The sequence below is a fragment of the Haliotis rufescens genome, unplaced genomic scaffold, assembly GCF_023055435.1.
Source record: "Haliotis rufescens isolate VD_foot unplaced genomic scaffold, xgHalRufe1.0.p SCAF_37, whole genome shotgun sequence".
NCBI lineage: Eukaryota > Metazoa > Mollusca > Gastropoda > Lepetellida > Haliotidae > Haliotis > Haliotis rufescens.
In genome coordinates, this window is record NW_025964079.1 from 3,698,742 (window position 1) to 3,713,059 (window position 14,318).

Genomic DNA, 14,318 nt, shown 5'->3' on the forward strand with positions numbered 1-14,318 from the left:
TGACTGAAATGTACTGAAATCTCCCGTTATACATCCGTAACATCGTATAACACATGGGAAATAAAAACGCATCAAAAGAACAATAAAAAAGTCTATGTTCAGCGTACCAGGTATCCAGCCTAAAGTATGTTTGTGTTTCAATATAGATTCACAATGTTCATGAACAAGCAAACTGGGAAAACTGTTTTGATTTTAGTTTACATTTATCATGTTCATTGGTTTTACATTACATTTATTGTGATACTATAAAACTAAACGATAATGCCTCTTCCACTTTATTGGCTCTGTTGTCAATGAGGTACAAATTACCTCTTCAAAGACAGAACGTTTTAACACGAATTTGGGAAAATTGTAATTCCAATTTGGGAATTTTTAATAACATTTGCTGCAGACTTAGGGCCATATATCTGCCTTTGACAAGGTCCCTGAATATATACATAACATAACATAATTACATACTCTGCCACACACTGCATACATGTATAATGTAGAGGTGTCCCATATAACTGGTATACTGGTGTATTCAATTACGGCCATCAACAATACATGTATCACTATACAATTCTTGTGTATCAATATTTTCCAATACAGTCACAGAAGAATTACCATGGTAACCATGGTAGGTTGTTAAGTTATTCTCCTTATCATGATCAAGTTGGGGCTGCAAGTTTGATACACCAGCAAATACTCACACAACACACACACACACACACACACACACACACACACACACACACACACACCACACACACACACTCATGAAATTAAAGCGACATATTTAGCAGATGAACTATCAAAACTTAGGCCTTATCAATGCAGGATTGCCCAACTCAAAGATTCTTCAATCCTGGTCCCCATCTAATTAATGCTCAGGGTTCCATCTTGAAGGTCCGTCTTGAAAAGCCTAGATGTTTAGTATCTGTCTTGAAAAGCCTTGAACGTCACCAGAATTTGTACCTAATGACATTTACTTGTATATTAGCCATGATCACATTTCTTTTTCATATATTTGTTATTGAAATGTCAAAAATACTTGTCTCTTGATCATTGACGGGAGATATGTTTACTCTCTTCATGTAGTCCTCGTTAGATCCCAGCTATCCAAACGGTGGCAGTACGTTGACTTCTTTGAGGGTGTTAGTCTGCTAAATTTAAGAAATATTGATTGACTTGGGCTATTATTTTTGTTATAAAAGGCCTTGAAAATATAATTTTATATATAAATTGTCAATGCAAGATAATAACCAGTCAATATTATCCGTCAAAACAGATTCCAACTGGTGCAAAGGGCAAAATAGCTGTGAAAATTATATGAAAATGCCTTGAAAATGCCTTGTATTTTAGAGCTCAGTTTGAACTGAATGCATGCATGTGTGAAGTTTAATGTTTTTGTGATAATTTTATTTTATTTCCAGCAACCCACAGGAGAATTTACTGCTGTCACCTCTGCCGGTACAAGGTGGGATCTCTCTACAAGTTCCGGAGCCATCTTGCTTCACACGGCAACTTCAAATACCTCAACCCAGACATGTCCCTGGGATTGGTGTTGAAATGTGGCTTCTGTGGATTTCAGGCCAAGGACAAAGACAGCTTCAGCCAACATGTGGAGGAACACCTGGATGGGCGAATCTACAAGTGTGGCTACTGCAAGTATGACAGCTACCACAGCAAGAATATGAGGTCGCACTTGAAGAACAAGCATAGACACAAGCCGGAGAAAATTATAGATCTTCGAATCTCTATGAACGAAAGAGCTCGTCGGCCTGCTGCAAGGGCCGAGTTGGTCAACCTGGATCCGATCGTGATGTTGGAAGACGTCATCATGAACAAGGATTTTCCCCGGTTGCTGAAGGAGCTGGGTGTCCGAACACTGGACATGGATGAGAACATGAAGGATGTGATTCTGGGGCAACCCGGGCAGAAGATTGAAGTGAGGGACATGGAGCTCGAGGATTCTACTGATGAGGAGGACTCTAACAGTGAGATGGAATGCAGGGTTGATGATGATGTTGGATATATGATCTCTTCCGAAGGATCTGATGTCCCTCTCGGGGAAGTGGACATAGAGGATGTTTCAGATGAGGATTTGTATAGATTGGCTCCTCCCCCAACTGATTGAGAGTGGGACCAACATTGAAGTGGGGGACGGCTGAAGGCTTTTAGTGATGAGGATTTGCGTGCAATGGCTCCTCCAGATCACAGAATGGGTTTTCTTCTAGACTGAACTTTTGTGTGCTATCGCTCCGCCAGATCACAGAATGGGTTTTCTTCTAGACTGAACTTTTGTGTGCAATGGGTCCTCCAGATCACAGAATGGTTTTCATCTAGACTGAACTTTTCTTTGCAATGGCTTCCCAGATCATAGAATGGGTTTTCTTCTAGACTGAACTTTTGTGTGCTATGACTCCGCCAGATCACAGAATGGGTTTTCTTCTAGACTGAACTTTTGTGTGCTATGACTCCGCCAGATCACAGAATGGGTTTTCTTCTAGACTGAACTTTTGTGTGCAATGGCTTCCCAGATCACAGAATGGGTTTTCATCTAGACTGAACTTTTCTTTGCAATGGCTCCTCCAGATCACAGAATGGGTTTTCTTCTAGACTGAACTTTTCTTTGCAATGGCTCCTCCAGATCACAGAATGGGTTTTCTTCTAGACTGAACTTTTGTGTGCTATGACTCCGCCAGATCACAGAATGGGTTTTCTTCTAGACTGAACTTTTGTGTGCTATGACTCCGCCAGATCACAGAATGGGTTTTCTTCTAGACTGAACTTTTGTGTGCAATGGCTTCCCAGATCACAGAATGGGTTTTCATCTAGACTGAACTTTTGTGTGCTATGGCTCCGCCAGATCACAGAATGGGTTTTCTTCTAGACTTTTATGCCGCTTTTAGCAATATTACAGCAATATCACGGCAGAGGACACCAGAAATGGGCTTCACACATTGTACCCATGTGGGGAATTGAACCCGGGTCTTCGGCGTGACGAACGAACGCTTTAAAAGCTAGGCTACCCGACCGCCCCTTCCTTTGAACAGACAACCAATAAACTGTCTATTTATATGTATATGATAGAAATTGCATAAAACTGTTCTTTTAATTCTGTAGTATGTGTATATATGACAGTTTGTTTGTTGTTTAACGCCACACTCCACAATATTCAAGCTATATGATGGTGGTCTGTACCAGACAATCCAGTGATCTACATCATGAGCATCGGTCCATGCAATTGTATATATGACAGTGGCAGATCTGCTCGGTGCATAGTATTTGACACCCTCATGGATTCTAGTTACGAACATCGGTCTCCAGCAACCTCTGTTTTTCTGTCATAAGAGGTGACTAAATGGATCAGGCTAATTGATTGCATGGCATTATAAAAGCTGGAATATTGCTGAGTGTGGCATCAAACAAACAAGTATATGCTGCAAGCCCCCCTCCTTTTGAAAAGGGGCGGTCGGGTAGTCTAGTGGTTAAAGCGTTCGCTCGTCACGCCCGAAGACCCGGGTTCGATTCCCGACATGGTTACAATGTGTGAAGCCCGTTTCTGGTGTCCACCGCCGTGATATTGTTGGAAAATTGCTAATTGCGGCGTAAAACCATACTCACTCACTCACTCACTCTCTCCTTTTGAAAATCATATATGCACACAAATGGCAATCAGCCAATTGTCACTGAAGCTCTGCTGTTACATTGTTGATATTTTATATATCCAGTCGCTTCTGACTGACATCTACGTCCAAAAGAGAGTACTATTGACGGAATATTTGTGTACAATGCTGGTTTACATTTTTAAAGATGGGAAATTCCCAGCCAAGTCTTTTATAAAAGCTGACAACTGATGGGCTCAAAAACCCACACATTATTCATTTTGATTGGTTGGTCAATATCTGATCAAGGTTCACCTGACATGACCTTGTCGGAGATTTTCATGCAGAAGAGTGGCGGTGGGGTAGCCTAGTAGTTTAAGCGTTCGCTCATCACGCCAATGAAGAGGGTTCGATTCCCCACATGGGTACATTATGTGAAGCCCATTTCTGGTGTCCCTCGCGGTAATATTATTGCTAAAAGCTGCATAAAACCATACTCACTCACTCACTCACTCACTCATGCAGAGTCTGACCTGACATTGATAAAATTATTATTTTGTTTCTCTTGTTTTGCGGTTCATGTTCAACTTCATCCATCATGTCCACAGCATCCATAAATCGAAGCATGTCTGATTCATTTGGATCTCAATTTGCTCTACTAATCTGAGGGGCGGTCGGGTAGCCTAGTGGTTAAAGCGTTCAATCGTCACGCCGAAGACCCGGGTTTGATTCCCGACATGGGTACAATGTGTGAAGCCCATTTCTGGTGTCCCCTGCCGTTATATTGCTGGAATATTGCTAAAAGCGGCATAAAACCATACTCACTCACTCTACTAATCTGAAGTTGTCATCCTCTGCTGAAGGGAGTTAAAGCCTACCGGGTACTCGGCATGTAGAGCCAGAATGTGAAGTCTTGCGACGGTGGGGTAGCCCAGTGGATTAAAGTGTTTGCTTGCAACTCTGAAGATTCGGGTTCAATTCCCCTCTGGGGTACAACGTCTGAAGCCCATTTCTAGTGTCCTCCACCCCAATTTTGCTAGAATATTGTTAAAAGCGGCGTAAAACCATACTCACTCACATGGTTCATAAATTTAGCAATTTCCTTAGTATTGTTTATGACTGTGTAAAGATGATGTGCATATATTTATTTTATAGTTTTCAAGTCATATTCGTCCCAGCACTGTGACTGTTTAAGTCAGTACTTGATTTTAAAAAAGCTACACTGTTGTATGTGAATTGATGCGACGTGGAGATCATCTCCTTGAGAAGCGAATCAAAAAAGGGCATTTTATGTTTTGGTTAAACCAAGTCTGATTTGTGTATTTTATCAAAACAAGTGCTGATATTGATCACTTTTATCTTATTATCCATATGATGGTTAATTATTGTACAGTTTCGTCAAGAATGTGTTCATGATTAATACAAAATGTTTAACGCTTAAAACAGCGTGAACTGAAACCGTCCATTGAGTCGCCATATTTTCAGTTGTTTTGTCAGGAAAAGTAATCTTCTGAAAATTGTTCAAATTTTTACAGCTTAGTCAATATTCTATAGCCGTTTTACAGGGAAAACCATAGTTTTCTCAATTCCCGACAACAATAATCTCAATTAAACAAAACGGGAGAGATGTGTACTTTCCAATGTGTTCAAAAAACATTGTCATTAACATTGCGTATGTTGCTTACTTAAATCTCCAAATGTTAAATGCAATTGTCTCAGGGACTGTTATCTGTAGTATGGAAGTGATTCTTGTATTCAAAAGTTGATTGTCTCATGTTATTTGTTTTAATGCCATTCATGTATTAAAATTATGCATTGAAAATGATTTGTTGTACTTTACATGAGAGGGAAAGATAGTCACAGTCAGTGACTGAACAACTGTCAAAGGAGTGGAAACATCAAACATCTTTGATGATGAAGCAAGCAAGTTATGTTCCACCAGCTGGTATGGTGATGCCTTTTGTTTTCTGGAATTCCTATCTGCTAATCTTCTCCAGCAATGTAGTGTGACTTTGCATGGAATATCATGGAGAAAGAACTGTTTCCAATATCCACATGCAATTAATCTTCCCACGAAGGCAAGAGAGTTAACCGACTTTAAAAGTCCAGTTTCCACCCTTGCCGAACTAGGCTGGAATTGCTGGGCTTGATCGTAGCGCCACTAGTGGCTATTAGCAGTCATTTCTAAGCCTCTCCTATGGACCAATCAGATTCCACCTCTCGTATCACTTGCGTTTGCTCTACACAAAATGGTAGCGCCCAGTCAGGACGATCTGATCGATAATCCAGATCTATATTGTGATAAAAACGGGTCTTACATCGCGAAATGCATCAAACCTTGCTGACTCAGCAATATTCCAGCTATATGACAGCGGTCTGTAAATAATCGAGTCGAGTATTGCGGAGTGCAGCGTTAAACATTTTATGTTTTATTGGATATGTGATCTTCCTTCATATATCCATGTCTATCAACATTTGATTGTAAACCTTAATTGACTCCATTTTATTCACTCAGGTCTTGTGTTATTGAGGTACCTATGCTTAGATGATGTGAAATTGTGCATGCGACGTGCATGTATGTGTGTGTAGCTGCTTGTACTAGTCTGGACAAATGCCGATTTTATAGCGCCAGCCCACTGAGATACCATGCTGCGGTTTAACATGAATACCCCACTCAGACACAGTATATGGACTCCGAGCCAGTCCTTGTTTTAGCCAGGCAGGGTAACAAGTGCCATATTTTAATGTCTTGGGGTGTGACACGGCTGGGGATTGAACCTACAACCCTTTGCTCTCAGGCGGACGTTCTACCCCTAGGCCATGCAGGCGGTCCACCCAAGCTTAGGAAATCTGGACCAGGCAACCCTGAACAGCCGCTGGCTATGATGACTGGCTTTCACCGATGACAAGTCACCGAGTCTGACCACCCAATCTATTAAGTTGATTCTTACGACCTGCATATATATTGCTGGGGATCTCTTCTCCATGGCATTTTAGGAATGACACCATGACAAATGCATGACAAACCAAACCAAACACAGCAAATAGAGAGATTCTTTATTGTGGAAAAAACCTGTTTTCCAGATCCATTTAGAAACAGAAGGGAAACTACAGCTATCTAACTAAACTAGGATTAATATATGCGCTATTGTTAAGTGTAGGTAGATATACACTGTGGCTTCTAGTTGAAAATACAGTCGACTCCCTGTCAGCAGGTTTGGCATATAAAACACTGAACTTTATGAAAATATTACATATTTCTGTGCTGTTATGAATAGTTATCAGTTTGCACCTGATCACCAGAATAATTTAGTTTGAATAGCAGGATGACATACATTCTGGTGAAGCAGCTGTTTAAAATAATTATGTCTATTTGATGACCTCACGACTGAATTTATGTGATCAATAAGCTGTTGGTGAAAAAAGGCCACATCTTTTGAGGTCATTAAGTAGAAATACGATTAAGTAGACATTTTTGACTGTCCCTTGACTTACTGCGTCGACTATGTTAAACTAAAACTTGAACAAAATGCACTTGAAGAAACTGCTGCAAGTAATACATTCCAAATGACTGCAAAATAACATGTGACAAAGTAAATGTGTAAAATTAGAACTCGGCAAAAGCATGTTTTCCTCCATAATAATTGAGCAAAATTGTACTGGGATGAATTCAATTGGTTCCTATTTCAAGGAATGAGTTAGCTATGGGCCTCCAACATGGGTCTTTGCTTATTACATTAAAAAAGAAGAAATGTATTAAGTGATCTGGGGGAATAATCAAATGACTGTCCTCATAAAAAAAAGTAATTATTCACCATGTTTTTAAATTCAGGGTCGGTCAATCTGTAAACCAAATAATAATAAGGGCCTTAGTAGATTATTCAAAATTCATAGGGCAAACTGAAATATTCCATCTAGTATTGTTCCCTTTTGTGGAAATGTGCTTTGAGTAAACCAACTTTTGTTGGACTAGAATGTCATTGGGGTATTGACCAACATAGATTTAGATAGGGACCAAGATTATATTTTCTTCCAACCTAATATGGATGCAGACAAGGGCACATGTTGGCATCAAGTCTATACTGTCAGGATAGAATATTGACCATCCTGGTTTCTTTTGTACCTTTATAGGTCAAACTTGTATTATTGACAAATCACAATGGGATTGAAGGAAAGTGATATCGAGACATCTATGGGACTGGTTTGGGACTGTTCAAATTGAGAGTGTTGTTTAATGCTGCTACCATTATTTTTCAGATATTGCTTGGGACTGATTGATAGACGTAAACAATTAAAGATTCAGGGCATCCTAAATTAAATCTTCTCGCTTATTTGCGTATGCGCCTGACTTATCTAACAATGGAGATGGATAGTGTGGCATTGAGTGAGTGAGTGAGTGAGTGAGTTGGGTGTTTACACCTCTTGAACAAATTTGAACTACATGACTTCAAAACAAAGAATGAGCTGAAACTGATCATTTCTATGATTTGATGATTACAATTTCTTTTTAATAAATTGTTTAAAATGGAAATGACAAAAAGAAAATACACACTTGGAACCACACCTCAACATTCACCCGTATTTTTTTTTTTGAATGAATATCTCTGGGTCACTGCTTCAAGATTATATTTAAAATAATAAAAATAATTTACAACACATTTTTTCAGGATTCTAATCAATTATTTTGGGGTTAATATTTGAGGCAAAAAACATTTTTTTCAGATTATTGTGGAACACATTATTGAAAGAAATAAATAAATTGCAGCCCCGACCCAGAATATTAAATGGTCCCAATGGTGGAAGACGCAACAATGCATCTGATATGAAGTGACGGGTCACTAGGTTATCTGAATGGCAACTTATTACTGATAACTGATTTCCAGTGTGAAAGAGTTACAACAGGGACTTAATTGTCAATACCACATTTAACAGATATAATGAACAAAATACAAGTTCTAAAACAATGACACCTTGCAACGCATAATTTACCCAACGTGTTTACCCTCTCATGGTATGGTAGAAGGACATTTACTTACACTGATAGGCTCGAATTCAACAAAATACTTCAACATTACATAAGAGGGACAAACTTACATCTTCAATGTAGTAAACGCACTTGGTTCTTAATACACTGCTCACAGCACTGACAAAATTATTGACTATGCACAACCATAAAATACCAATCACATTACACTCCCTCACAATGGAACAAATAAAATACATGGTCAACAACAAAACATATCCAAAACACATCATGTATCTTTTGTAAGAAGATAGCACACCTAAGGCCAGACTTTGTTTTTAGACTCCCAAAATTAAATGTGAAAAAATTAAAAATGTTTCTTTTTTCATTCCGCCAACCAGAAATAAGTAAAAAGTTAAAAAAAAACTCATTTACTGTTGCCATCAATACAGATAAATTATTGAAAATACAATAATTATAACCTTTTGAAAATGTATCTTAAAAACTACAGGAAATCCCAAATGCCATTGAAATAGGCTAGTAATAATTAAGGCATTTGGATATGGGAACATTTAGTATGTTACCATGGTTATTCCAAAACTTAAATCATATAAATTATACAGAACAAAAGTTCTTCACAAAAGAGATTCAAATTTTATCATTAACAAAAGAAAAAGGTACAAATAAATGTTGAAGCACAAAATTACTTTGTTCTCGTGTACATAAAGACTGTACGTCTATCTGGGCAAGAGAGACTACGGCAATATATGTGGGTACAAATAAGTAATAAAACTAAAAAGCAAAATAATATCACTATGCTATCTGCAATAAATCAAATTAATTCATTAATTTGATCAAATGTCATATTACAGTCCAAATAACCTTGAATCAATAAACTAAAGTGAATGCCAACAAAGATGTAACACATACGAGTTACACATCTCAGTACACAACAGGTTTGAATACACTACGTTCCTCCATCACCCAGCAATACATACGACCGCCTTGTGGTGTAGCTGCTATCATTAACCTATGAAACAAGCCTTGGCCTGGTTCCGGTGAGGGAACACAGAGCACCAATAAGCACTCAGTTTATATCACACACATGGCAATGTGTCTGTCTTGACATAGCCCTTCTATATCTGCTCTACACATGGCAACAATGTGAGGCCATGGTAGAGTTCACACAAAGTTCATATAAGGAGTAGGGCTTGTTCTGGTCTGTCATACAGACCCTGAAACAAATATATCCAAAACAGCCCCTGCAAGTCTATAATAGTAGGCAAGTCAAGATTACTGTAGTTTCAGTTTCTGAAAATGAAGCAGGTCTCTGGGCTCCTTTACATTATATTTTATTACCAGTAAGATAAATAAACTGTTTTTTTGAAAAAAACCAACCTATTTTCATTTCAGAGACGAGGTGTTGGTCTAGACTTAATAGACTTCTGTGACTTATACACAGCCTCATTTCATTGGCTGACTAAAAATAGACACATCACTACACCGCATACCTGCCCTATGTATTCACAGGTGGTGGAAGACCGTAGAAGTATTGGCATATTGTAACATGGTGACTTCATGGGAGGAAGTGTATTCCCAAGGTTGCCTGAAAACAGGCCAAACAATTCTAAATATGTCATAATGTCAATATAAGCACCAACAAAATGTTATACAGTACTATTCAACACACTGGAATAAGATATGAATATTATGCATATGATTGGTGTATAACTGTGTTTATCACACTGTGTTGTTCAGTACATATCGCCACTCAGTTGCTGCAACGATTACTGGATGACTGGGACAGTTATTGAAGCTGTAAACGGAAAGCAACACAAATGACAGACAAGAAATCACATTCCAAGGGGAGATGTGTATCATATTCATAAATAACTAAATAACGACAGGGGAACTCTTATCATCAAACCACAAGCTACACAGCATGACCAATGTGTGGTTTTGTAGCTTTGATAAACTAAAATCAAATTTCACAAACTGCATTAATATGAGAATAAAACTTGTGTCTTTTTGTGTGCAAAGCGATCTTAGCGCTACAACTGTCGTAAGTTGTCTAAGTTAAAGTACTGGAATTACGATCATCTTAGTGCAAAGATCGCTTTGAGGAACCTGGGCCATAATATAACAAATCAAAGACAAAGAAAAATGTTTTCCACGGAATGAAGACTGAATCTGTATCATTAACTATCTGCATCTTCGTCAAGTTTAGCAGTCACTATGTTTGAAGTACACTATTATCACACTATTGTACAATGTAAACAACATTTGTGCATTAGGAATGTTTAGAGACCAAAATGTATGATCAAATATTGTCATGGATAAACTTTTCAATGCCAGTCAGAAGAGCACCATACTTAAAGCACAGCCTAAGTGGCAGTGATTGAAATTGGCATCAGTCCTATAGTCCTTGCCAAACTGCCCAATAGTTAAGGTAGCATAAGGCCTATAAGAAATTTGCCATTTGGGGGTTTTGCTATATGTTATCATTATAAGGGCTACTGGACTCAAAATCAATCTCATTAAAACCAGATAATAAATCTCACTACCACTAAAAGATCTGAGGACATCCCACAACTGGTAAGATCAGAACGACCTGTCATCCAACCAATCAGAGCATCGCTTACCAGATCAAGAAAGAGACAGTCGGAATGTGTTTTCTAATCATGCAACCTCGAATGGGTAACACGGAATTTCGAACGACAGTTATAGGCTGCAGACAGGTTCCTTCAAAAGCATTGTCTATCTCTCGCTTTAATGGGATCAAAATTTGAACAGAACAGACTTTGTATAGCCTGTGGGAAAGTACTGCCATACAATGTAGGCAAACCATTAGTCATTTCAGATTGGTTGGTTGGTTTGTTGTTTAACGCTGCACTCAGCAATATTCCAGCTATATGAAGTCGGTCTGTAAATAATCGAGTCTGGACCAGACAATCGAGTGATTGACAACATGAGCATCGATCCACACAATTGGGATCGATGACATGCATCAACCAAGTCAGCGAGCTTGACCACCCGATCCCGTTAGTTGCCTCTTACGACAAGCATAGTCGCCTTGTACGGCAAACATGGGTTGCTGAAGACCTATTCTACCCCAGATCATCACGGGCCTAGTCATTTCAGAATGTTCTTTTGTTTTGTTTTCTAATTTTGAATCGAGAACCTTGTCAAAATATTTTTCAAAAGATAGTTTGCACGGGAAGTCGCCAGTTTGAAACTAGTGCTGTATAGCTCGAGAAAGCTGCTTTATGATTGGCTAATGTCAATTTCCTGTTAACCATTTCTTTGGTCAGTCAAAGTTCGTGAAAGGTTGTTCAGATTTGACCTGTCATGGGGTGTCCTCAGATCTTTGTTTAGCGATAGCAAGAACTATGATCTGATTTTAAATGGGATTAACTAAAACTATTAGTTTCTATCGTTGATTATTCTTCATGTCTGCTACTATCAAAATGATATGATTCTTGTTACTAGAGTTACAGTAAACAAAAATGAAAAAAAATGTAAGTTTTGAAAAATAATTTCAGCCAACATTGGCCAGCACGTTTCAAATCTGTGTGAACAGTGACATACAACTGAAGGCTGTGCTTCGAGCAGGAGTAAACAAATGACATTCACGATGTATTTCCTTCAAACTCTCGTATCGGTCATACACCAGGTACTTTTTTAGTTATGCATCTGGCAGTACTGAATTACCGTCCAGCTAAAACAAAAATAAAATATCAACTGATTTGCACACTATATTATAGATCAATGGAAGAATGAATGAACTTCCTGTCTGCACTGTATTCTGTCATAAGTATACTACTCACTGTTGATAGGGATATTTCTATCTCTCCAAGATACACAAACATGATGCACATAATATGTCAAGTGTATCTCTAAATAGCATGATATACCTGAATATCCCTATCAAGAGTTTAATAGTATATATTGAAGAAGAGAAGTAACTTGGTATATCACATATTTTCGCATTTCTAAAACCTACCGAATGTTTTAACATAAACGTTCCCGACACGGATACAGCAACGGTTGCACTTCAAACATAGCAGAATAACGATCAACTAGTGAAACATATTTGCACATCTCCTAATTACAGGCAATTGATAAGTTGTTCCCAACCAAAGGCAGGGTTAGAAATTGGCATTAGTCCTATAGTCCTTGCCAAACTGCCCAATAGTAAAGGTATCCTAAGAACTAGTAGAATTTTGCCATTTTTAAAAGTTTTGCTTTATGCTATCATAATAAGGACTAGTGGACTGAAACTGTTAGTTTCTACCGCTGAAAGGCCTTTCTTTTTTACTTATGCTTTATATTATTTATTTTCTCCCACTCACCCTTTCCCTCTGTAGCTGAGTATGGAAGTGACAAACACACAAATTAATATCAATGGTCATTTACAGGTTGTTCATCCTCGATCATCCAGTGTATCTGATCTGCATTCTATAATGCTAAATGGCGATTGGGTCCAAGGTACTGAATGGAGATACAGTCAAACACCACTGTGTCGAACTTACGGTTGTCTCAAAGTAAAAACTTGCGTATTCCTTCTTTTTTTCATCACTTCCGGTTACGTTGAACCTTGGATAACTGGAAGTATTTACAAAGGTCCCTTTAACTTCGACACAATGGTGTTTGACTGCATAATAGACCTGTGAAGATCCGGGGTAGAATAGGTCTTCAGCAACCCATGTTTGCCGTAAAAGGCGACTATGCTTGTCGTAAAAGGCGACTAACGGGATCGGGTGGTCAGGCTCGCTGACTTGGTTGATGCACGGTCATCGATCCCAATTGCGTGGATTGATGCTCATGATATCAATCACTGGATTGTCTGGTCCAGACTCGAATATTTACAGACTGCTGTCATATAGCTGGAATATTGCTGAGTGTGGCGTTACACAACAAACCAACCAACCAACCAACGACTGCATAATACAGTGGATAATTGAGGATGTAGGTAGTGATGCAGGGAAAGAGTTTGATTCATCTGATGGACACTGCATGCATACAACTGACTGGGATGTTCATAACATTTTCTTGAAAGCATTATCTGTTACACTTAAAAAAGTATCAAGTACATTTCAGAACGGCATCATAACATGTTGGTATGCCAATTGTCACTGTAAGTCAAAATTTGAATATTGAACACTGAGTCATATCGATGCATGTCAATGTGCTTGAAGCAGGATGCAGACCTTTACCTACTTGGTGACACACAAGAACACGCCTAGGTGCTAACAAAGGATACTAATTGGGACAAAACTGGAATTTGAAACCTGGATCCCGATGGATCCTGGACAGGCTAAAGTTAGTGAGTGAGTGAGTGAGTTCGGTTTAACGCCGCTCTTAACAGTATTCCAGTTATATCACTGCGTGTCAGCTTATTGTGGGCATGGTGGGCGGAAAGCCCGAAGTGATGAAGGTCTCTGACGTTTACCACTTTGGTGAAACCCACGAGCACGGGTATGGTGCTGACAAACCTAGAAACAGGTTTCTGGCATGCAAAAGGGACGCAACTCTGCACAGTGAATCGCGGTGCCTTAGACGACTGGGCCAACCGTGCCACTGGAAAGGCTAAAAGATGTAAATTGTGATGTCTGAAGCCACTGTGCAGCCCCCATGATGCTTCTGTTGGGAATGCTGATGTTGCACTTGCATGACTTAATAGCAATAACTGCTTCCTTAGTCGTACAATAATTATCTAAAATTGAAAAGGCAATTTAGAGAGAGCTTGATGAATATTTGAGTAA

The 14,318-nt window shown here is 38.8% G+C and overlaps 1 protein-coding gene across 2 annotated transcripts in view; it reads left to right on the plus strand.

Annotated features, from left to right (window-relative positions):
- LOC124144388 overlaps window positions 1–5,415 on the plus strand; it is a 32,186-nt gene extending 26,771 nt beyond the window's left edge. For both annotated transcript variants that reach the window (XM_048381204.1, XM_048381205.1), the window contains one exon: window positions 1,416–5,415. In XM_048381204.1, the coding sequence (XP_048237161.1) occupies window positions 1,416–2,119 (704 nt within the window). In that variant the 3' untranslated portion in view covers window positions 2,120–5,415. The remainder of the gene's footprint in view (window positions 1–1,415) is intronic.
- The last annotated feature ends 8,903 nt before the right edge of the window (window positions 5,416–14,318 follow it).